Raw genomic sequence first — 24,792 nt, forward strand, 5'->3', positions numbered from 1 at the left:
TGCTGTTGTACTGCCAGAACACCGGCCCATCTACACACACTAATACTTACACAAATGCTGACAAAGACATACATATAGGCGCAGACACACACACACAGACATTCAACCACTGACAGACACACACACACAAGCCTAGAGAGACACACGCACGCGGCAAGAGACACACGCACACACACACGGCTAGAGACACACGCACTCCAAGAGACACACACACACGCCTAAAGAGAAACATGCAGACATACAACCACTGACACACACAGCTAAACGGAAACACGCAGAAATACAACCACACACACACACACACACACACACACACACACACACACACACACACACACACACACACACACACACACACACACACACACACACACACACACACACACACACACACACACACACACACACACACACACAGGCTTCTCCAGTGAGCAGAGGGAGGAAGATCCTCCTTAACATTGTTGAAAATAAAAAATGTAGATTGCCCAGACTACTAATGAAATAATGCCCTTAAATATGACTACTTTTGTATATGTAATGTTAGTTTCCCTGGGTAAAGGGACATTAGCACCCCCTATCGCCTATTGAAAATCACTGCTTGAGGACATTCCTCCCTCAGCCTCCACTGACTCCCATTCATGTCACCGGCAGTGTTGGCGGCTGGTGAATAACATGGGGTTCAATGGGGGAGAGGAAATTCCTCCTCTGAGAGGATGTGACCAGCTACGGTGTCTGAATCGCGCCAAAATCTATTCATGAATAGGCTGGAGCCCTGGCTGCACTATGAACCAATAAGAAGGAGCCCTGGCTGCGCTATGAACCAATAAGCAGGAGCCCTGGCAGCGCTATGAACCAATAAGGCTTTGGAGCAGCCCGGAGGGCTGCTCCACAGCCCTCCGGCACACCCCCTCCGTTGATTGGTCGACAGAACCGTCACTTCCGGGCGACGTGGGGATAAAAACAAACAAACAGTAGCCTCGAAGTATCATTCTTTACAATGAACATGTCGCGTAAAACGCTTGCTTGGGCGAACAAGGAGGTGGAGACGTTCCTCTGCATTCTTGGGGAGGAAGACGTTGTTTACGATGTTTACGTAGCTGCCGCGGCGATCGACATCTGGCCTACCATAAAGGGTACTGTCGGCGGTGGAAACGCGACCTCGGAACTGAGCTGGACTATACCGCCCCCTCCTTCCCGGACTGAGGCGAGGCGAACCGAACCGCACCCTGCAGTGGAAACGCAGCATTATATTGGCGTTTCCACCGAGCGGTGCGATTCGTTGCGGCTCGGTTCACTTATATTCTTGTTTCCACCACCAAAAGTTAGGCAAGGTCCCGAATTGAACACCACACTGAGCCTACCTATTTTGTCAGCACTCCTACGTTGGGCTACCAAGCCGTCTGAAAGGGTGCTGAAAACTTGTAGCTACCCACGCCGTAATTCTGAAGTTTGGTGATGAACAGGTCACTGATATCTTTGCAACACAAACACCGAGGAGGATTGACTTGGTCTATAAATGAAGTCCCTCAATCTTAATTGGCTTAACACCATGACCAACATTCTGAAACACCCATTATTTTTTTTATTTAGTTTTACAAATCAAGAGTAGGCCTGATTTGACTAAAGCCTCGTTTCCACATACGTACATTCTCGTATGCGATCCAACCGTCTCCGACCGAAAGAACTTTCGCCGTCGTTTTACGGAGATACCGTATGAAAGTTTTTATGTTTTTCACAAAACATGTAAGTACCTGGCAGGCCAAACTCCTCGCCGATCTCTTCCCAAGCCTGGTTGGTTTTGTTTTTATCTCTGTATATGTCAATCCTCATGTTCCAAAGTACCGGTCTCCTAAAAACGGCCATTATCATACGTTACCATCTTTTTGGCTGACCGTAAATAAATTCATGTCCGTACGTAAAACACTAGCGCCCCCTTCCGTAAATTTACGGAAGCACGGATACGAAAAACATACGTATGTGGAAACGAGGCGTAATGGATCAGTCACTAAGATCCGCTCTCAGAAGCGCACAGTCCTTCCTCCCTCACTTTGAAAACCAACAGCTGCCACTGACACACACATGCAAAAAAAGACACAACAACTTACAGACCCACACACGCACACAGACACACACATCGATTCAGACAGACAGACAAATACACTAACACACAAACCAAATACACACACAAACCGCATGTGTAATTTCACAACCCAATCCTGTGATTCCCTTACCAGGCTGGTGTGGCAATAGTTGTATCCCAGCTCCCTCGATATGTTCCAGTTAGCGTGCTCCTCGATGGAGGCCATGTCGGGGAACTTGACGGGGCAGCTGAAGTGATCAAACTCCAGCTCCAGACAGGGCGTTTCCTGTGTGTTCACAATGCCAAGAAAAAACGACCATGTCAGCCCAGGTGCTCATTGATAATCAACTAGTGGAAGCCGGGGGGAGGCCGCATGCAGAGTAATTCATCACCTATCTCTGAACATCTGGGCATTGGTGTACTGCAGCGTCCTTTAGAGGGTTAGTATAGTGCTGCCAGCGTTCACACCAAAAGATGCAAAAAGTTGACGCGCGGCACGATCCCATTCAAAGTGAATGTAGAGACGCGTTGCTGCTTTGCTGCCGCAGCATTTGCTGCCGAGAAAACGGGCAGCAAAATTTGTTTTGCGGCGCGTCAAAATCTGATTTGCAGCGCAGCATGCCCGTGCCCGCTGCCGGGCACGGGCGCGTATTTTGCGGCGCGTCAAATGCTGCTCGAGTTGAAATATTTCAACTTTTCGGCAGCAAACGCGTGATGACAGCCAATCAGCGTTCAACAGCGTTGCCACTGAGGCGTTGCCACTGAGTGACATGCCGTAACAGCCAATCTGTGTTACTCCCTTGGAGTGACTTTGAGTTCACTACCTGATCCAGATCAAAGTGCTAAAATGGAGAAGATAATAATTGCAGTCTCCGCATACCCGGTGATCTTCAACACCACCGTGGCCAGTTATAAGTGTCCAATACAAATATATATATATAAGTATAAATGTCCAACCGAGAGATCCTAGCACCGATCCTAGCTAGCAGGTCTAGCTGGCCGGAGTCAACCTCAAATAGCGCTGGAAGCGGTCGTCATCCAGACGGAGCTCCTGCAGAAGACGGTGAAATTCACCGAGCTCTGTACGGCTCCGAATGGTCTCATGAACCCATAAACGGCCGGCATTCCAACGTCTCTCCCTCTTCCACAACAGGTAAAGACATGCAATGCTCGTAATGTCGGCCATGGTTGTGAATAAATTCAGAAGCACCGCGGGCAAAACTTGCCGCGCAACAAAACTGCGCCGCAAAACCTTTGCCGCGCCGCAAAACCTTTGCCGCGCCGCAAAACCTTTGCCGCGCCGCAAAACCTTTGCCGCGCCGCAAAACCTTTGCCGCGCCGCAAAACCTTTGCCGCGCCGCAAAACCTTTGCCGCGCCGCAAAACCTTTGCCGCGCCGCAAAACTTGATTTGCGGCGCCGCAAAACTTCGGCGCCAACGCGTTCGGGCAGCAAATGCATCTTTTGGTGTGAACGCAGGGAGGTGACTTTAGGTGAACGTCCTCTTTCGGACACCTACATCGAAAATCTAAGGCTGCCCAGAATAAGCTCCTTACATCCAGACACATACCGCAGCGTTACCCTGCGTTCACACCAAAAGATGCATTTGCTGCCTGAACGCGTTGCCGCCGAAGTTTTGCGGCGCCGCAAATGAAGTTTTGCGGCGCGTCAAATCAAATTTTGCTGCCCGTTTTCTCGGCAGCAAATGCAGCGGCAGCAAAGCAGCAACGCGTCTCTACATTCACTTTGAATGGGATCGTGACGCGCGTCAACTTTTTGCATCTTTTGGTGTGAACGCAGGGTTAAGATGACATGTTATGTAAACAAAACTTTTTCTGGGATTTGAGGTGTTGTTTTGGTTCTCTGGTGCTGCCACACGCATATGAACTTTGAAATAAGTCCGTACATTTTTGACTGAGATGAAAGTACCCCGCCTAGTTTCCAGATGAGCCAGTTTCAGAGCCTCCTCTGACGTAGGAATAAGACACATTTGAATATTACCACCCACTTCCACATCCCCCTTCCATTAGAGCATAAATAAGATACGCCCTTTTGTGGACAAGCAGACAGGCACTGGGCGGAGATGTTCGTGCATTTCAGAAGCAGGGAGATTCCGTACAAAAATTGTTGTCTCATTAGACTCATTTATCAGTTATCCGCCGGAGCTCCTGCCGGACTCCCGCAGAGGAGATGCTATAGGACTTCTGGAGCGTAGAGAGTTCCAGGAGCTCTGTGAGTCCGCAAACAGCAACAATCACTTTCTCCTCCATGCTGCTGTTCACTCTGACAGCTCATTTGTCGGCAATGGGCAGCAGTTAATGTTAATTTAAAGCTACAGACACCAGAAACAGCACATTCTGAAAGGGACTGAAACAGAGGGGAATAGCGGTAGGGGCCGTGTGATCCCCATCTTAACCATGGTGATCACACGCCCCCCCTCTTGCCTTAAACTCTGGCCCAAGACACTTAACGAAATAAAAATAACGGCAAATATCCCGTCATTAGAAAATCAATAATAATGTAAATTGGAAGACTGTACGGTGCTGTTCTGAAACATGAGCCAACCCCTGTCTTGTTGCTTGGGAAATGCTTCACGTGATGCGAGTGCCACTCCTTGTGATCCCTTTGTTTAATGTTTTGACGATACAGAGCGAACAAAAAGTTGAATGCCAAATAAGGGAGAAAACTTACAGATTCCCTCACAGAGATAATAATCAGACCTGCAAACTCCTCAGAGTAAAATAGGGCGAAAATCATCTGTGAAATAGGGTGAAAATCAGCGGCCCAAGGACTGATCGGTGTTTCGAGATACACGGCTACTCGAATTCTGAGCTACCCTGGGCGGGATTCAGCGTGAATATTCATTACGGAGGTTGTAGCACACAATACAATGGAAAGATTTCAAATGACAGACTTCGATGCAAAATGTAGCCCTTGATTATACAGAAAAACTCTCAGGTTCTATGCGATTCACGTGACTCAATTGACCAAGAAAACAGTGATTCTTTCCGAAAGTTTGCAGGAATGAATAATGTGTGAGTGATTGCGGGCAACAATTAATGTCCCGCCACCAGGCAGTCACAGTATATTTCAATTATTTTTATATAATTGGGCTGTTTAGTTCATTTATTTTTTGACTATGTTCGATGTAAAATAGAATTCTGCGTATAACATTTTTTAAATGCACGTTCCTTTTGGCCAGTTAGCAGATTTTTGGTCTCTCACCTTGTTGGGGTTGGAGCCCGTGACACCGATGGGGTTGAGCAGGTCTTCCAGGCCGTGGGGAACAGGCCACAGGTTGAGGGCCATCTTCCCCGCCACCAGTGTGTGCGTGTAGTCAAACAGGTTGATGTTGCCCCAGGCCAGCGGACAGTGCTCCTGCAGGACCCGACAAGCCAAACACATCCAGCATGGGGGAGGGGATCAGCATTAATGGAGGGAGGAAAAATATATTCTGACTTTCTGAGTATAGGTGAGTATGGGTATTCTTTGCTGTACGCCAATACTGCATTTGTCAGTTTGACTAGAAAATGTTTAATCTCAGTGGAAGCAAGTTAATGGTGCCAAAATGCATATTATTTTGTCCAACCCAACTCATGGTCAATTCACATTTTCAATAAATCAATCAACTTAATTCAATAGACCTGGACGGACCTGTAGCCCACAAACCTTGACGATAAACCCAAACGTTAAAGCTAGGGACAGCTATTTATTTTCTAAGCATTTTTCGGCATGTTTTTAAATTTGTTAATTCAGCCTTAATAAAATTATTAGAGGGCCTCCCTGTCTTTCTACCCGCCTACCTGCTTGCACTCTGCCTGTCTACACATTGCATGACCGGAGCCTTCCACAAAGCTAGGCAGACCTATTGCTAAAGTTAGCCAGCTAGGCGCACCACGTCCTCTCAAGGACTGGATCTTTTTTTTTTTTGGATACTTTCAAACTCTAGCTTACTCAGTGTGGGTTCTTCAATGTTGCCTGGATACCAAACGTTTAAATAACATTAAAATGTACAATTGCATCAAGAAATGTACAGAATCGCAATGCTTACTGAATCGCATTACATATCGTCATAGCACTCAAAATATGGTATTGTGAGTCCTATGCTGCTCCTAGACCACAACAATTAGAAATCAGAGAGGAGGGGAGCAGCTCATGGCTTCAAAGCTTCCAGTGTATTGTGTCCGGTGTTTGACTGTTACTCCTTTTTAGCTTTGGTCTACTATAGCGGCCAGGTTAACATACAATAGCAACACAAAAAAAAATGTTTGGACTCATTGTGTAGGTCTTCTGTAGGATTTTGATGGTGCTTTCTGTTGAGACCCAATACGCTTGTTGAGAAGATGTGACGGATCATGTTTTCTCATTCCCACAGCTACAATCAGTACAGTTGATAATTTTGAATTCTCCACGTCTAGGAATTATTTGTAATTACACTACACTTTTAGATTCCTTTGGATTAAAAAAAGCTAGGGGTGTAACGATTCACCGTTCACCGATACATATCAGTATCCGGTTGGATTAACACAGATGCAAATACATCAATAAATGGGCCCCTGAATCGATTTAAAATGACCAAGAATCTGTCGTCACATCAATTTAAACGTTGCGAATGGGTTGAGTGAGCTTTAGCCTGATATCAAGACAGCATTGTAAACTCATTTCATTCCCAAACGGATCCGGAAAATGAAACTTAAGGAAGCGAGCGGATCTGTGTGTGTTTGTGTTTGTGTATGTTTATGCGCGCACCCTGCGTCTCTGCGCGCGCCGAAGAGCAAGCAGAGAACAACCGGAGTTGTGAGTGTGCAAATAACAGCCATATGTCCGAAAACGGTGAAACGATTTTCAGTGCAACAGCGAATCTGAAATCGGAAGTGGAAGTCCTTTGGGTCTTGCCGCTGACAAATGCTTCGCTATTTTTTAAATTGTGTAGGACAGCGATTAAGTCTAAAAATAAACAAATAAATTGACATGTAGTTCTACATTTATAAATGTCTTCCATTTTTTCCCCATGCCATAAAGAAATAAATATAAAAACTTTAGATTCCATGTTCCCCATGCCATATACATCTACATTTGATTGTGAATATATATATATATATATATATATATATATATATACACACACACACACATTTGAATGTCTCTTTTATAGAAGGCTTATTTTAATTAATAGAAAATGAATGCGTTAACGTTAAACTAATATTAACTATCTATCAGATTGATTCATAACGGATCGTTCAATTTAAAAATATATCGTCCCTGAATCGTATCGTAGCACATGTATCTAGATACGTATTTGGATTGTCCTATAAAGGAGAGATGCACACCCCTAAAGAAAGCCCTCATTATATAACATGTTAGATATACATGTAGTTCTGGCCCATGAGGGGTGTTGAGGCGTGTTGCTGACCTCCTTGGCGCCCTTCCTTCCCTTCACAGAGCAGATGGAGAGGCAGAGCCGGGCCGCGCGCGGGATGTCTGGAATGTACATGTCGTAGTTCAGCCACTCGTTCCACCTAGGAGGAAAAACACCCATACCCACCCACACACACACAATGATATTGTTATTCCCAGCTTGCCCTTAGTAAAAACATTGTGATTGCTGCGGCCATGGAAAAGGGAAACTGTGGTAATGTACAGGAGCTGGTAATATACAGGCGATGGTAGTGAATTAATCGTGGTAATGTACAGGCGTTGGTAACGTCTAAACTGTGGTAATGTACAGGTGGTGGTAATGTACAGGTGGGGGGAATGTACAGGAGGTGGTAATGTATAGATGTGATTACCTGGGGTTGGAGCAAGGTACGCGCTGCGTGTTCACATTGTCACACAGTTGCTCTCCACCATGGTAGATGCCTGTCCTGACGTAGATCTAGGAGGAACAGGATAACACAGTAAATCTGTTGGCAGGTGCACAGCCTCAACAAGACATTGACATCCTGCTCAGAGTCAACCTTTGAAGACTGAACACGTCACCAGAGCAGGGAGCAGGAAGCCAGATGGGAACCATTCCTGCTGGTAGAATCATACTGAAGAGGAACATTTCCAATGGAAACCTTTAAGAGCACATTAGCCCAGGATGGAGAGATCTATCTATCTATCTATCTATCTATCTATCTATCTATCTATCTATCTATATAGGGGGGGGTGGGAGCCCAGACGGGAGTGGGGGCGTTCTTGTATTTAACTTTTTTGGTGAAACAAAATCAATAGTATAATGTAACGATATAAATATATTAATAAAAATAACGTCCGTCCGTCCGTCCGTCCGTCCGTCCGTCCGTCCTTTGGATTTCATTGTCTCCGAGACAATGAAATACTCCCACACGACTGACATTTTCTTTCACTTTTATTTGGAAACAAACCACACGTGCGTGTGGGCGGCTTTTTTTTTCTGTCGTATCACTCCGCAAGCCTCCTTGGTTGCTAAGCGACATCAACTTCTTTGGCGGAATATTTCTCAGCTGACCAACACTACGAATGCTGGTAAGAAATAAATTGTAAAAAATATAAAAAATCACCGCACCATTGTTTCAATGGGAATCGCGCCATTGTTTCTACATAAAGTTTACATATAATTCGAAATTCGTCCCGGCCTTTATACCACAGATACTCTAGGGTCTATAGCATATAACCGCGTTGTCTGATTACAGTTTAATTCATTTTTTACAATTTACCAGAGCTCGTTTTGAAGAATAATCACTGCGCCATTCGTTTCAATGGGAATCGCGACGGTCTATACTTTCAACATAAAGTGTACATATTTATAATTTGAAATTCGTCCCAGCCTTTATACCACAGATACTATAGGGTCTATAGCATATAACCGTGTTTTCTGATTACAGTTTAATGTAACAGTAAACTGACAACATCCTAATTAACACCGCAACTGCAAATTAACCACACGGAGATAACCATGGCAACCGGTCAAACAAATTTTCTTTTTGCGATCATTCTGCTCGCGCATCCACCGTGTTGCTAAACAAATAATCCCCCTATAGCGCGACTGCGGTCCACTTTAAAAAATAAATAAATAAATCATTAATTAATAGAAAGAACGGTTAACCGTGTACACGAAAAAAAAGGGGTCTTGTAGCCGTTTACAATTTTTTTTAACCGTTCACACCCCTAATGGGAAGCAGAGCTTTTCGCGAGCCAGTGAGCCGGTTGTGTTATATATTACACATTGTACTTTTTGCCTTCGACCGCAACTTATACCAATTTGGCTGACTAATGGCTTCCACCGAGCGGTGCAGTACGGTAAGGTTCACGTTTCCACCACCCAAGGTGGGCAGGGTCCCAAAGTAAGCGCACTGAGCCACGCTTAGCCATACCTACTTTTTGGTACTCCTCCGTTTGATTGGTAAGCGGTCTGAAAGGGTGCCGACAAATTTAAGCAACACACGCCTACCGTTGATGGTCGACAGAATCGTCTCATCTCGTGCGACAGGGGGAGAAAACGAACCAATACAGAACCCACAAGGTATTTATGGACAATGGCGAAAGCTTTGTTTATTGAAGAAAATGTCACGCAAAAGTTTTCTGTCCTTCTCGGACTTCCTACATTGTTGCCCTTTGTTAAATGTGTCGCATTCTTCTTTTTCATTGAATTTATTAGCAGGCTACACTGTCGTTGGCTGTTATGATTTCACAATGTTTATGTTTCGGCTATCACCATTCTGCTCAAACTCCGCCCTACCATAAGGGGCTGTCGGCGGGGTGTAAACGTGAGCCGCATCTAACTGTACCACACCTAAGATGACCGCTCTGTGGAAACACGCCATAATCCTCTTCTGATCGACAGGGGGCATTCGGGGGCAGCCTTAGGAGCTATTGAGGCTATCTGCCGCCACAAAGCCAGCCGGTGTTACCTTGTCGATGTCCCGGATGTTGACGTTGACATACGTGGCGCATAGTATCCTGATGCGCAGCGTGCCGTTGATGGCCCACAGACACTTCGTGACCGTCTCGCCATTCATGTAGGGCGTCGCCGTGGAGATTCGGCGGGCATACGAGGGCATGGTGAAGGTGTCCATGGGCAGCTGTGAGTAGAGACTGTCCTTGGCCATCAGCATAAGGTTGGGCATCCGTCCTAGCATAATGCAGCTACGCACATACTGTCAGGAGAGGGGAGAAGAACAGGAGGGTAACCAACATCAACCATCGTCTGGACTAGGGCCCGACCGATATTGATTTTTGAGTGCCGATGCCGATTATTTTCAGAGAAAAATTACGATTACGATTTAATCGGCCGATTAAAAAAAAAAAAAAAACATATAAAACATAGTTTTTGATACCTTAAATATACTTTAAACACTTTTGACGAATATGTGAATTGAATGCAGAACCTTTGAGTGTTTTAGAATACATTTACAGTCAAAAATAAGTGTAATGTAAAATAAATAACTAACTCCCAATGTGCTGCGCTCGTGAGCAGTGACTAACACGTGCGTGCTGAGCAGTATGGTCTCACCGTTAGAGTCTACAGTATAACAAATTAACATGGCCTGGGACCTAAAGAAAAACAGGCACAACATGCTCAAACAACGCGTCTTGTGTACATTGGTGAGGTGAGCGCGCAGCTGCCTGAGCGAGCGTGCTTTCATGTTGTACGGTAAAATTCAATCTCCTCTTTTTTACTCCAGCTAAAGTTGTTAGTTAGCAAGGCGAGTAGGAGCGCAATCTGCAGGATACTAATCGCAATAACATTTATAAAAAAATAATAATAATAATAAAAAAAAATCGGTTGTAATCAGCGTCTTTTTGGCCGATGCCGATTATTTTCAAAAAGGCTATAATCGGTCGATTAAATCGGCAGGCCGATAAATCGGTCGGGCCCTAGTCTGGACGGTTTGATTTTCAGGATTTGAGAACAGCGTTTGCTGATATGTTATTGGAAATCAGACTAAGCAATTCCTTCCCGCGGAAGGAATCAGGGATGTTTGGCCACAAATCTGAAACACGCTGAACCTTTCTCTGAAGTTACCTGTTCATGTGGAAATCACCAGTGTTGGGATAGTTCACTTTCTACATGAACTAGTTCAAAGTTCAGTTCACAATTTTTAAAATGAACTAGTTCAGTTCAACGTTCATAATTCAAAGATTTGAACTAAGTTCACAGTTCCAAAAAATGAACTAGTTCATAGTTCTTTTTTTCAATATGTTGCTGTGTGAGCTATTATTTTTTTCCGGTATTTTGAACATCGAGCCCACTTCGTGATTTGTCTAGGATGATATAGAGTGGTTGAATCAAGCATCGTAGCGAAAATGTATTGTACATTTAGCGCATTTTGTAAATCCCATTGATTTCTGTTGGAAGACTCATTGCTTCGTTGGCCGGAAGCGGAAAGGGAACTAGTTTGGTTGTAGTTCAAATTTGGTTGTAGTCTTTTCGCTCGGTTCTAGCCCTACTGTTGAGTCGGAGAACCGAGCGAAAAGACTACAACCAAACGTAAACAGCCCCCATTTACGTTTCCGGCCAACAAGCAATGATTCTAGGAGGTATTCTAGTCCGCTGAGCTATGAGCCAGCGGGAGATAACGTTATGGATTGTACATATTTATAATTCGAAATTCGTCTCAGCCTTTATACCACAGACACTCTAGGGTCCATAGCATATAACCGTGTTGTCTGATTACAGTTTGATTCATTTTTCACTATTTAACAGATCTCGTTCTGAAGAATAATCACCGCGCCATTCGTTTCAATGGGAATCGGGACGGTCTATACTTTCAACATAAAGTGTATTTATATTTTTTAATTCGTCCCAGCCTTTACACCACAGACACTATAGGGTCTATAGCATATAACCGCATTTTCTGATTGCAGTTTAATGTAACAGTAAGCTGACAACGCCGCAACTGCAAATGAAACACACGGAGATAACCATGGCAACCGGTCAAACAAATCATTCTGCGTGCGCATCCGCCGTTTTGATAAACAAATAACCCCCCAATTGAACGAAGTTAAACCGAGTGCGCGTGCCGTTCACAGACACCAGAATGAACGAGTTCACAGTAACGTTCATCAGGCAGTAATACAGTACGTTCAGTTCACGTTCGCCGAAAATATGAATGAGTTCATGAACTATCGTTCAATGAACGCGTTCAGGCACAACACTGGAAATCACAATATTGATTAAGGTGTTTAACACTTTTCAGGAAACGTATGACCTATTTTACATACCATAACTTAATAAATGTAATGTGTATATAAATGAATGATTCAAATTTTATCGAGTAACGGGGTGCGGTACAAGCAAGTTAAACTAATTTAACGTCATGTAAACTATGCAAGTAATTTTGATTCACTTTCTTTCACATAACTTGCAAGTGCATGGACAATGGAGAATGAATGATGTACCACCGACTTTCAAACTCGTACAGAACCCGCCTTAATATGCAAACAAACACAAAGAAACCCTCTTGGCAGCTCCAGTCATCGTACGCCTAGCCGCATCCCGGGCGAATCTGGCTTCAGCGGAATAGCAGAAAGTGGGGTGGGGGGTGTTGGTGGGGGGTGGGGGCGGAAGGTTGGGGGTCCTCTCACCTTGTACTGACTCAGAGGGTACTTCTCCAGCAGGTACTCATCGCAGCCGCACACCTTGAGGATGTACTTGCCCTGGTACTCCTGCACACACATCTTCAGCTGCTCCTGGGAGAGCAGCATGCTGCGGGTCTTCTTCTTGATGGCCTCTGCGATCACCTGCTCCGGCACGTAGTCGTGGTTGATCTTCAGCGTGTACTTCTGCTTGTCGTTGCTGGGCGTTACAATCACCCATATCACCACAATGATCTGACCTGAAGAGGGAGGGGAACCGATGTCCAGTATAACACACAATTAATTGCATATTATCAAATTTCATCTCATGTGATTGGCTTACCAAGAGGTCCTAATTAACTTAATAAATAATATTTATTCTAAAACAATGCAGTCAATTTTGTACTACTGCTACATTAAACCAAATTTAAGACTGTTACAACTCTGCAATTGCTTTATAATTATTTTTTCATAAACGGTAGGGGCCGTAGAATATTAATTAATCCAAATCTGTGAATCTCAATAAACCATCTTCATGACAGTATTGGGCAAAATAATGGCAATTATGTTGATGTGAATAATTCTCTCTCTCTCTCTCTCTCTCTCTCTCTCTCTCTCTCTCTCTCTCTCTCTCTCTCTCTCTCTCTCTCTCTCTCTCTCTCTCTCTCTCTCTCTCTCTCTCTCTCTCTCTCTCTCTCTCTCTCTCTCTCTCTCTCTCTCTCTCTCTATATATATATATATGATGAAACAACGGCTACAATACTGTGTGGTGGCATGCAAGAGATGGAAAAAGGTATCTGTACCCTTGTCTAGCTTATTGAAGATGTGCTTTGGAAGTTCTGTGGAGGTCTCTACGTTTGGGGGGTAGACGTAGAGGGCCCGGCTATGAGGCCCATTGGTGTCCCGGAGGTCCACTGCCTCCTTGCACACGTTCAGGATGTTCCTCCTGAAGTCCTGGACTTCCGGGTCCTTCACCAGATCAAACTCACATATGGGCATCCCGATGGCAAATCCTATGCAATAAGAGGATATATTATCGTATTATACTCTAAAACCACACTCTGATTAACTGAGTTAAATTATCTGAACAGTGCAATTTGAATATAAACAGCCTTGCATGAAAGAAGACATGCTAAGCTCAAACACGATTACAACAACAATAATACTGGCCATCCACTAATTTGTAATTTAGCATTCGCTTTTACCCAGGGTGACAGATAAATGTAATTAAACAGAGGGTAAGAGTTAGGCATCATGCTCCAGGTTAGTTCAGGTATCGGGGCTTAAACCCAGTCCCAGTCCAATCCTGTCCTGTCCTGCCCAGCACTATCCTGCTCTAATGATCTCTACATGTAGGCTGCGAACGAACCCGGTGCCACCACCATCACTACCACCATCACCATAACCTACAGTAGACTGACCTGGCATTTGTAACGAAAAGACTCCCGACCTACCAATCTCCCTATTGAGGATCTTCTCCTCCCTGTTGCCTACAGGCTCGATGACCTTCAGGAAGGCCTGGAAGAGCCTGAGATCGCACAGCCGGCGTGTCTCATCATAGAACTCCTCCCGCTCAGCCTCCTGCGTGACGCTGACGAAGATGTAGGACGTCTCCTCCTGCAGCAGATGGTGCAGCGGGTGTTTCCGGGCCTCCTTGAACAGCTCGTGCTTCACCGTGATCAGCGTGGCCTCCCGCAGGCACTCCAGCGTGAGGAACATGCCGTTAGGCAGGAGGCAGTCCACCAGGATGCGCGGGGGCATCAAGTGCATGCCCCATAGTTCCCCCGACGACGGCCTGGGAGGCATCCTGCTTCTTGGAGGTTTCTCAAGCTCCTCTGGTTCTTCTCAGCACTCGCTATGCAAGGTGAATGATGTCTGTTTGTGCTGAAAATAAAGAAAATAAAGAAAGAGAGGTGTAAAAAGCATTTTAAGATTCTTCCTATGGTCTGGAGCATCATTTAATGTTGTTGTTCTTGGTTAGTAGTGTAAACGTTAGTGGCCTTCAGGTTGTGAAGTCAGCTCATCGTGACACGTAGTTTAGTAATCCAGATACGATATTATAGCCTTATAAATATCGATCATTTATTTAAGTGTTATGATGTTGGAATAGCATATAGGCCTCCCTAGACTAGACGTAGCAGGTCAACTCATTCACATCTTGAACAACATTTTTGAAACTCAAACGTTGACTTTTGCATTAACATGAATGAATAGGTTGACAGGTAACAACAGTGCGTGACGATGTTTTGAGCTAATGTCACGAAGCATTCATGTAAACAAACCTAGTGGCTAGCTCATATTCATTAGCGCTACTTCAGCTAGCTGTCGTTAGCTCTCGGTCGGCAAAACAAGCGAAACAAGTCTTCAGTGTTTGCGCTGACTGCTACAGACAGTATTGAATGTTCAGGATACATGACCTGGTAGCAAGCGAAGTTCACTGAGCAAACCAGTCACTTTCCGATGTGAACGGGCTCACTATTCACTTCATAAAGTGAGCTAAAAGACGGGTGGCAGCGAATGGCGTGCCTGCCATCGACGGTGTTGACTAAATTCAAAGATTACCCTCTTTACTTGTCATAGATAAATTAGAAAACCGCAAGAAAATGACTATGTTTGTCAGCTAGCTAACCGGTTAGCCAAGAAGGTAAAAGCCAGTAGGCTAATTAGCTTTAAGCTACCTGAAGGATACCGTCCGTCCCGAGCGGCTCACCAGCTCAGTCCATCCAAGTTTGGATCGATGAAAGTCGGAAAAGCCTCGTTCTTTAAGAATTATTTATATAGTTACTGGTGATGGGGCCAATATATTCTGGAAAGATGCGTATATGGCACTCCATCGTAATATTCATCGTGGCGGTTCCGAAATACACAGCATACTTTGAAAGCTCGCTAGCCGCACACTGTTAGCTCGCTGAAGGAGGCTAGCAGTCTCATCATGGACCGCCCTCCTCAGAATGGATGTGGAGGAAACATTCATTGCCATTAGACAAGATAAAAGGAATTCACAATAAACCACCATTACAATTTATTACATTTTACTTATGAAATCTTAGAAAAGCGCCTCTAATGACAAACCCTCACGCGTGACATCAAAACAAAGACGAAAGATGTAAATGTACAATGTTGCAATACAGTGGTGTGCAGACCTAAACAGTTTGTCATGCACCAACTAGCCATACACCCCTTAGACTAGAGCTATTGCCTGGATTATATATATATATATATATATATAATCCAGGCAATAGCTCTAGTATATATACATATATATATATAAAAACACAATTCTTATCAAAACATATTTTTGGATAGGCTTGGATAAGCTTTACCTTCAGATGCTGTTTCTTGTATGCATTGCATATTAAATACAATGCAGAACAACTATACTTTAATTCAAGATGACTTCCTCCCATCTTTTTAAAAGGCACGTGCCATGGCAATATGTGTTGCCCTGTGGCACTTAAATAACCATAAATAATAAACACCCAATTTTAACATTATAATCTTTAAACTCTCATGAGGTGAGGATTAATGAATCTGTTACACAGCGGGAGAGCAATGCTACAAGAGGTCAGATATGTTTGAACTAACCCCAACCCTGCTTCTTCTTTTTCTGATGGCCCAGATTATTTTCTCTTCTCACTTCTTACTTCAGCAGCCTACCTAGCTTTCCTCCACCTTCCTCTCACTTGTGGACCTTGCCAAGCTCCTCACAGAGCATGGAGAGGTACTGGTTGAGCTTCACCATGATGATAATGAGGGTGCCGCCAGTGAGCATACACGAGGGCCAGAAGAGCGAGTGGAAGACGGCGGTGTTGCCGTACAGCCGAGAGAGGAGCACAGTGTCGTGCTGCCTCTCGCTGGGGTTGTAGTAACAGGAGATTTGCTGGTTGGCCTTCAGACGCTCCGAGATGTTCACCACCATGGCCTGCATGACCCCCATCTCCTTCTGGCACTTGGGGACAAAGAAGCACTGGACAGAGATAGATATGCAATGACACACATGGAGGGTTATCTCAAGACCACTGTTTAATACACTCAAAATCTCCCCTCCCTTTCTGGCACCACCACCACCACCAGCAGCTTACTCACTTCAGAGCTGGCGTCATGGGTCTCCTCGTTGTGGGACAGCCGGCTCACGCGGCCCGTGTTGTTGATGCTCACGTAGATCTGCAGACAGGGGTACCGCGAGACCCGCCAGCAGTCCGGTCCGCAGTGGTAGGAGCAGTTGACGTCAGCGGCGATGGTGGAGTTGAGAACCACACACACTCCCTCCTCTGTCCACACACTGGGGTTAAAGTTGCAGAGAAGGATGTTTTGAAAGCCAAATCTATTTAGCGGAAGCTTTACTCTGACATAACTTTACAGACAAAAAGATGAGGACGTCAGGCTGCGGATGTTGTAGATTAAATACAAATATGAATCTCCATCGTGAATCTACAATATGGGATTAATGAAGTACTATCTTTTCCTCTCTTACCTGTCTGCGTAGGAGCGCAGGATGGTGACACCCAGGACGAAGTACATCATCACCGAGGAGATTATCATCCCAAGACCCAGCAGGATGGCTCGATCTTCTCCGGGTTTCAGAGCCGTCACTGTTTTCTTCTTGTCCAATATATCCACATCGCGGAACTTCTGGTACATGGACCTAATGACAGAAGGAAAGGGTTTTGTGGATTGATATGAATGCAGACACATAGGGGTGTCATCTGGTATACTTTGAGATAACATTTACTTTTCATTTCCTCTGGCTGCTCCTCCGCTGCGTTTGGAGCCAGCGACAAAGAACATCTTTCCGGAAGAGTGGCGCCCTCCTTTACATGATGAAGGGGTGCGGAGAGATTGTTGAAAAGACCTGTGGAGAGGAGTTATTAATATACTTGTTGAACAGAAACATAGAACCCATGTTGTGACAAATATGTTATATTTTATACAATATATTTACGGATACCGGTACCTTTGGTGCATACTGAACGGGTTGCCAAGCTCACAAGCTCTAACCATTCCCGTCATTCAAACATATCATCAATGTATTTTCTAATCCTATACAACATTACACCGCGACCACCACCACCGCGACTACCACCACCAACACCACCATCTGAACAGGATTCTAGAGATCATGATGTCCAGTGCTGCCAAGGGAAAGAAGCAGTGATCTCCCTGTCACTAGATAAATATGTAATTTCAAACTAGATAAATATCAAATTTCACAGTAATGATAATGAGGTTAGTATGAGATGATGAGGGATGGGCATAGATGAAAGGTGGTAATGCTGACAAACTGAACTGGCTCCAGTTTGAAAAGCACGCAGTACCTGCCTGCAGCATGAACACCCTGCTGTCAACACAAACTCATCGTTGGGGCTGCACCAACAAGAGTCTTGCTGGTGGTTTCCTATCTCCTGGTCCCATCCGCTGAGACAGTAAATATTGCTACCGGTGATGCACAGCCTGGTCCCATATCAACCCTTCAAGCCCATTCACCTTTTATCTGTTTCCACTCAGACAAAACAATTTAATATATTATGAGTTATTAGTTGTATGTCCCACAGTGGGTCGGAAATGAAGAGAGGATCAATTGCAAAACGCTTTAAACTATGGCTTTTTATTACAGATGATATTTAAAAAATTAGAAATGTCAGGTCACCAGGCATCGCACTCAACAATCTAAATTCTTTATTAAATATTCAGAATTTTATTTTATTCTAATTCCAGATCCAATTAGAAAACTAAACCGCTGATGGACCCTTCTGTTTCACTTTTTTGATCACTTTTGTTTCCTTCTTTTATAGGTAATGTGTGAGCAGGACAGAGGGCAGATTTAAGTTGTTCAACAAATTTGAGTGATGATTAATTTACACTAAAGTAGGGAGAGAGAGAGAGAGAAAAGGCCAGGGTTAAGTCTCGTAGAGGATACACTCTACAATCTGGGTCACAACAGAGGGAGAAGAGTCCAACAAATTCCTCTTTTATGAGTCATTTCCACAGTGAATGACTTTCCCAACTGCTTAAGAAACAATGTTGTCATTCGGAAAAAGACACCAAAATTTCAATGTTAAACACAAAAGCAAATAAATGCAAAAATCATAAACCTAATAAGGGGTCTGCAATATTGAACAGGATGAATTATACGATACAAAATCTTTTTTTGTATCGTCCTATTTTGATTAGTATATGCCAATGTTGTTATCAATAAAAAATCATTTGCACAAGGCAAGCCAATGCACTTCAACATGTTGATAAGAGAATTAAAATGAGAAGAATTATGGGACAAAAAAATCAAGGGATATTTAGCATAGAAAAATAATTTGCGATTAATCGTGAGTTAACTATGACATTAATGCGATTAATCACGATTAAATATTTTAATCGCTTGACAGCTCTAATATATATATATATATATATATATATATATATATATATATTCTCTTTCTCTGTATGAGTGCAATCATATTCTGGGTGATTTTCCTGCATTGATTTGAGCCAAACAGGGGACTTACACGTTCAGAAGGACCAGCATACTCTCAGGTCCACTTGAACGTCCAGTTAACAGCTGCTTCACACATTTTGAAGTCAGAAGTTGGGGAGGGGCTTCTAGTCCAAGGATATATAAGGGGGGACTACTACAGTGACCTCTTAATGTTTCCCTTATGTCTTGAAAGACATTAAGTATCGCATGATATTACAGCTTACAAAAAAAAGTGACTTACAAAAAGAAAATTTCTTTGTCGTCAAAGCAACTGTTTCCGAAAGCAAAGCAGTCTTCATTTGAGAATGGGCTTTTCTAGCAATGCACTGCAATGCAAATTCTCAACAAATGATAAAGGAAGGGATTCAAATTCATCCTTGCCATGTCACAGATGGCTGCTGACGAGGACTTCGTATCATATTTATCTCCAAGAAATGTAAACTTTAATCTAAGCGTGCTGCTATAACCACTTTATCTGCTAATGAAATTGTAATGATTCTTTTTTTTAACCATCATTGTTATTACTATTGTGGAAATTATTGTTATAATTATAATTATTATGCATTATGTATCATCATTATCATAGAATATCATATCAAGTTACTCTATAATGATTATTTAAAACCAAAGCAAGCTAGCATGCAAATGTTTGGCGAAGAAAGCTGACATTTATGTTGTATATATTTGTCCTCCTCTGTGTGGTTACTCAGGGGGCAACTGTGTGTGCTGACAGATCACATGACACCATGCGGGAACGAGTCTGATGCTCTTGTCTGTGCCTACTGTATGTACAGATGACCCAACTATAGCCAGCTAATGCCGCAATGTCAAGTTCAGAGGTCTTCCCCTTTAATGTTCAGATGAACTATGCTGTCCTCCAGCATGTGCCATAGGATCAATGGACCATACTATTATATTTATTTATAGCTCTATGTCTGGGTCATTGGTTACTCTCTGATAACTTAAAGCAAACCTTCTGTGTGAGTGAATAATCCATCAATGCCATTCGGGGTACACCTCAGACAAGTAGGTCTATATGTGTGGCTGCGTTGTTGTATTTGAGGGCCGTCAAAAAGGGGCGTCAAAGAGTGTAATATCTATGCTGGATTCCCTGAAGGCTTACTTCTACATGTTTCATATAGTTGATATCTTCTACAAAGCACTCTGAGCAGCAGACTTTAAAGCCTGCTATGGATTTAGTGTTTAATAGAGAATGCCTGAGCGTGTGCATGTTGCCATGCAGAAATTATTGGCCAGGTGGGCCCACTTGGTATGGTGGTTTTAGAGAGACACAAGCCCTACTGTATGTGGGGAACCCTGCAGTTCAAAGTATGGGTAGTAAACACTTAACAATGCTAAAAGTGGAGAAGGCAATTCGATATTGTGGCCTGTATAGGGCACGCGACTTGCATATCAAGAGCATGTTGTAAAGGCTGTTCATATAGCAGTCACACAATAAAGGCATTATATTCGTACAATCATGTATGTTGCATGCATGTGTGCAGTGTGTAACATATGTGCATACTTGTCACATAGGAACTGAATTTCATTTGATAAGAGTTCCCTTGTTTCGGCAGTGTATGACGTCAATAATAGACATCACTATTCCCTTTATTTCATACTATATAGGATTTGTGTATTCTATCACAATGTAATATTATGTATAATCTAAACCCTTTGTATTTACATTTCTATTGCCTCAAAAGTCATAATAATTCTAAAATGATACCTTACAGTACTGTAGGTCTTCTTGGCGGAAACAGCAGATGAATGAATGCATGAATGAATGGGTTTAATCCACAAGGTCCTACCTGTTGTGGGCTTGGTTGGTTAGGATAATCCACAGTAGTGTGTGTATCTGTTACCATTACTCTCCAAAATGATATGGGCTCTAAGGAACAACATCCACGCATGGCTTATTTAAACTTTTCCAAGTGAACAAAATGCCTGCCATACCTATGTTTGTCATATGACTTCCCTTGTACAATGCTGCCATGCTTCAAATAAGTGGGCCAGGCAGATTGTGTCTAAACTGTATACCATAATAGCCAATGATAAATGGGTGAGCTTGATAATTCTGGGCTGCTTGTTGCTAATTTTCACTGTACACATAATTCTGTATGTGTTTACTGTACTGAACGTGAGGTATTCGGGAGGAGTTGTATCAATTGAAAGGCTTAGTTCAAACTACAGTTAAAGTATTGCAATGTACTGTATGATAGAATGACAACTGGGAAACGTTACTGCGTTTCACCACAAGGAAGCGCTACCGCCTCAGATATTACAAACTAGAGGGCTTCGGCGCTGGATGTCGACAACCCTTCTCTGGATGTCGACAACCCTTCTCTGGATGATTTGTCTTCCAATGTTATAGTAACTTATGACCATTCATTATTATCTGTTGAAATTTGAAATCGCTCCATCCTGAAAGGCTTCCCACCTCTCAGATTTTCTGTAAGCTTCTTCTCACCAGAATCTATTATAAGCCTTTATTAATGTGAAGCTAGTAGATCCTCCCCTTTATAAAGCATTTTAAAATAAAATAAAGCATTTTACTTCATTTAGGCCCTCATTTTGCTGACCAAAACGTTCTGGGGATGTTTTTTTCCCTTTCAAGACCATCTATACCTGGCGTCTGTTAAGTATCAGCAAAAAACAATTGATTTAGTATCGCGTTTCTAGGTCTGAATATTTCTTACTGAAGAATAGATGATCACACTCAGCCTACACCATAAAAGTACTGTATATGCCAAAAGGGCATTTGTATGTGTATTTTGGACAAACCTTAAAATGGAAACAGAACAAAATAGAAATTTAAACCTTCTTTGTGGGCAACATTTGGAGCAACAACAACTGTTGCTTTTTACACAATCTAAAATAGCCCTTGCTGATCATGCAAGCCAAATTCTCTCTCTCTCTCTCTCTCTCTCTCTCTCTCTAGCAAAGACTACATAAAGGTATCCATCAATGGTTATACATAAAATGCATAAAATGTTTTATTACTGGCTATTCTCCTGTAGAACCTATGCATTATTAAACATTATCAGACAAAAGGCCTTCCAACCTGTTAGATTAACCGTGTTATCGGAATTCACAGAAGAACATTTTTAGATTGAATTTAGCACATCAATAATAAATAATAATTGAAAATACAATGTTGTGCATTAACCATAACCTGTGAGTGGCTCACCAAACGCCAACTCTGCTGGGGTGCGGAGTTCTCTCCCCAGCATGAGAAGGGCAGGCGTGCATGCTGTGGACTCTTGGACCGCGGAGCGACACGTCAGGAGCAGCATGGGTAGATGGGTGTCCCAGTCTTGCTGGTGCCGAGAGGTGGGATGGCCAGCTGCTGGCCCAAGGTGCGGTGGAATCTCTCCACCAAGGCGTCACTCTGGGGCCGCAAGGGGATGGCGTGTCATGTGTACGCCCAGCCGCTCACACATGGTGGCAAACACCCGGGACTCAAAGCTCCTCCCCTGGTCACTGTGTCTGCTCTCTGGCACTCCCAAAGTGGCTGAACATTCCCCCACCAGGGCATCTACTATGGTGGCGGCGGAGTGTCTTTGCGACTCCAAAATGCCCAGACCCTGCTGCTCCATGGATGGGCTGAAGCAGCCGCCTCCTGCAGCCTCTTGGGGACCCTGCCACTGTTACTCACCCATGGCTGGCTCCTTCAACGCCCGCTGCAGCACACCCTCATTCAGAAGTAGGGCCCAAAACTTAGACCACAGCCCCTTGGTCGTCGTTGAAAGCATGGCCACCTCTTCCTACGGTGGTGCCTGCTGTGTCTCCACCTATAGCAGTAAAGGCTGTAGGTCGTGTCCTGCTCCTGCTGCTGTCCCCACTCTGCCACATCCACTGCCTGCAGCTTCTGGCAGAGGAACACCTCTACCTGTCCCACTGCAGCACAGTCCTCCTCCTCCTCCTCCTCCTCCTCCTCCTCCTCCTCACGCAGCTCTTGCTCACGGGTCTCCCTCCACTCACAGTACCTGCACCCAGCTGTGGCAAACGGGTGGCGATGGAGGTTGTCTGCATTGTTGTAGCGCGCCCGAGCCCTGTGCCCCACTCTGAATTGGAAAGCCTGGAGCTCCTCCACCCACCTGGCGTCCTGCCACTCTGGCTCCCCTGAAAGTCATGAGCCACTGAAGAACAGAGTGGTCAGTCCTCACCCTGAAGGGCAGGCCACACAGATAGTACTTGAAGTGCCTGATTGACAGCACCACTGCCAAGAGTCTGACAAAGTAGCGACGCTCAGCCTTGTTAAACCCCCGACTGAAGGAGGCCAACACTCTCCCTCCCTCGGACCCCACATGGGAAAGCATCCCTTCCACACCCACACCGGTAGTGTCTGTATCAAGGATAAAGGGCAAGGTGGGGTCGGCTGGGGAGAGGCACGCTGAAGGCTGCTGAAAGCCCCCTGACACACCATAGTCCACGCAAAGTCTGGATCTTTCTGTAGCAGCTGCCATGCACAAGGATGTCATCAAGGTACACCAGGCACTGCTGTAGGGGAATACCAGAAAGCACCTTGTCCATCAACCTCGCAAAGGTGGCAGGGGCATTGCAAAGTCCAAAACTAGTACCTTGAACTGCCACAGACCCCGTCCAGGGCAGAAGGCTGTCTTGGGTCTGGCCTCTGGGGAGAGAGGTACCTGGTAATATCCGCTGCGAAAATCCAAGGAGGAGACCAGGAGGACCCCGAGAACAAGTCCAGGGACTCGTCGATGAGTGCAGGGGGTAGGGATCTTTCCTGGTGACCCTATTCACCGGCCTGTAGTCTGAGCAGAGCCGCAAGCCACCGTTCTTTTTGGGGACAATGACGACTGTTGCTGCCCAGGGCTTGATGATATTTGCCTGTTCCACACAGCTTGGTCACATGCCTGCTGATGTGCCAGAGGGTGGCGGCGAGGACGACACTTGATGGGCCGTGCGTTCTCCGTGTCAATGTCATACTGCACTAGATAGGTCCTCCTAACCTCCTCCTCACTCATGGCAAAACTGCCTTGGAACTCTAGCAACAGCTGCAACAGTTTCCCCTTCTGCTGGGGGTCCAGTGTGTCACAGTTCTTTCTCCATACCTCCCTCAGTGCAGACAGCGTCCCCTAATCCCCCGTCTGAGGTAGCAGGGCCGGTGTGGAGTGGCCCATGATGGTGAAGGGACCGGTGCTGGAGGTGGCAGAGAAAAGATCACGCCGGGGAGGTGTCACAGGGGGGAGGAACAAGGAGGGGGGATGCTGAAGGCAGTCTCTGCTGTACGTACTGCAGAGTGTGATAAGACGGATAGGAGGAATGGCAGGGGTTTCACTGGGGGCCATAGTGACAGCAGGCCCCCCCTGGAAGCTCACCGTGCCCTTCTCCAGATCCAGCTGATAGCCCGTAGCCCTCAAAAAGTCCAACCCCAGGATACACGGGTCCTGTACAGACGCTATTCACACCTGATGACGCACAGACCTCTCTCCTACAGTCACAGTAAACATGCCTTTGCCTTTCAGGGGTGCCAGTTCACCCGTGACTATGCGCAGCAGCACAGTGTTGGGCTCAAACAAAGTGAAGCCTGGCACCACATCTGGCCTCACCAAAGTAATTGTCAACCCAAAGTCACGATTGTCCCACCAGGCCAGAGCACAGCACCACCTCGACTGTGACTTGGACATAACTGTCCCCCACACAGGTATGCCCCACCACAACAGGCCCCAGACAATG

The 24,792-nt window shown here is 44.7% G+C and overlaps 2 protein-coding genes across 3 annotated transcripts in view; both read right to left on the reverse strand.

Annotated features, from left to right (window-relative positions):
- Positions 1-15,580, reverse strand: part of LOC132463639 (phosphatidylinositol 4,5-bisphosphate 3-kinase catalytic subunit alpha isoform) — a 36,024-nt gene extending 20,444 nt beyond the window's left edge. Inside the window, exons 1-9 of the mRNA XM_060059938.1 lie at positions 15,299-15,580; positions 14,075-14,504; positions 13,424-13,633; positions 12,630-12,880; positions 9,953-10,198; positions 7,868-7,953; positions 7,492-7,597; positions 5,304-5,456; positions 2,232-2,366 (exon numbers count right to left, since the gene is read on the reverse strand). Of these exons, the coding sequence (XP_059915921.1) occupies positions 2,232-2,366; positions 5,304-5,456; positions 7,492-7,597; positions 7,868-7,953; positions 9,953-10,198; positions 12,630-12,880; positions 13,424-13,633; positions 14,075-14,426 (1,539 nt within the window). The 5' untranslated portion in view covers positions 14,427-14,504; positions 15,299-15,580. The remainder of the gene's footprint in view (positions 1-2,231; positions 2,367-5,303; positions 5,457-7,491; positions 7,598-7,867; positions 7,954-9,952; positions 10,199-12,629; positions 12,881-13,423; positions 13,634-14,074; positions 14,505-15,298) is intronic.
- A 277-nt stretch (positions 15,581-15,857) lies between these two features.
- Positions 15,858-24,392, reverse strand: LOC132463640 (calcium-activated potassium channel subunit beta-2-like). 2 transcript variants are annotated; one of them, XM_060059939.1, is made up of 5 exons: positions 22,280-24,392; positions 17,353-17,472; positions 17,095-17,265; positions 16,707-16,902; positions 15,858-16,587 (listed from the first exon to the last, which is right to left on the reverse strand). In XM_060059939.1, exons 1-5 carry the CDS (start codon positions 22,339-22,341, stop codon positions 16,300-16,302), a joined length of 837 nt encoding a protein of 278 aa, XP_059915922.1. In that variant the 5' UTR covers positions 22,342-24,392; the 3' UTR covers positions 15,858-16,299. The 2 variants fall into 2 exon arrangements, with proteins under 2 accessions (XP_059915922.1, XP_059915923.1); XM_060059940.1 differs by lacking the exon at positions 22,280-24,392 and adding an exon at positions 20,901-21,627.
- Positions 24,393-24,792: the final 400 nt, after the last annotated feature.

This window comes from Gadus macrocephalus, chromosome 8 (assembly GCF_031168955.1).
Source record: "Gadus macrocephalus chromosome 8, ASM3116895v1".
Lineage (NCBI taxonomy): Eukaryota > Metazoa > Chordata > Actinopteri > Gadiformes > Gadidae > Gadus > Gadus macrocephalus.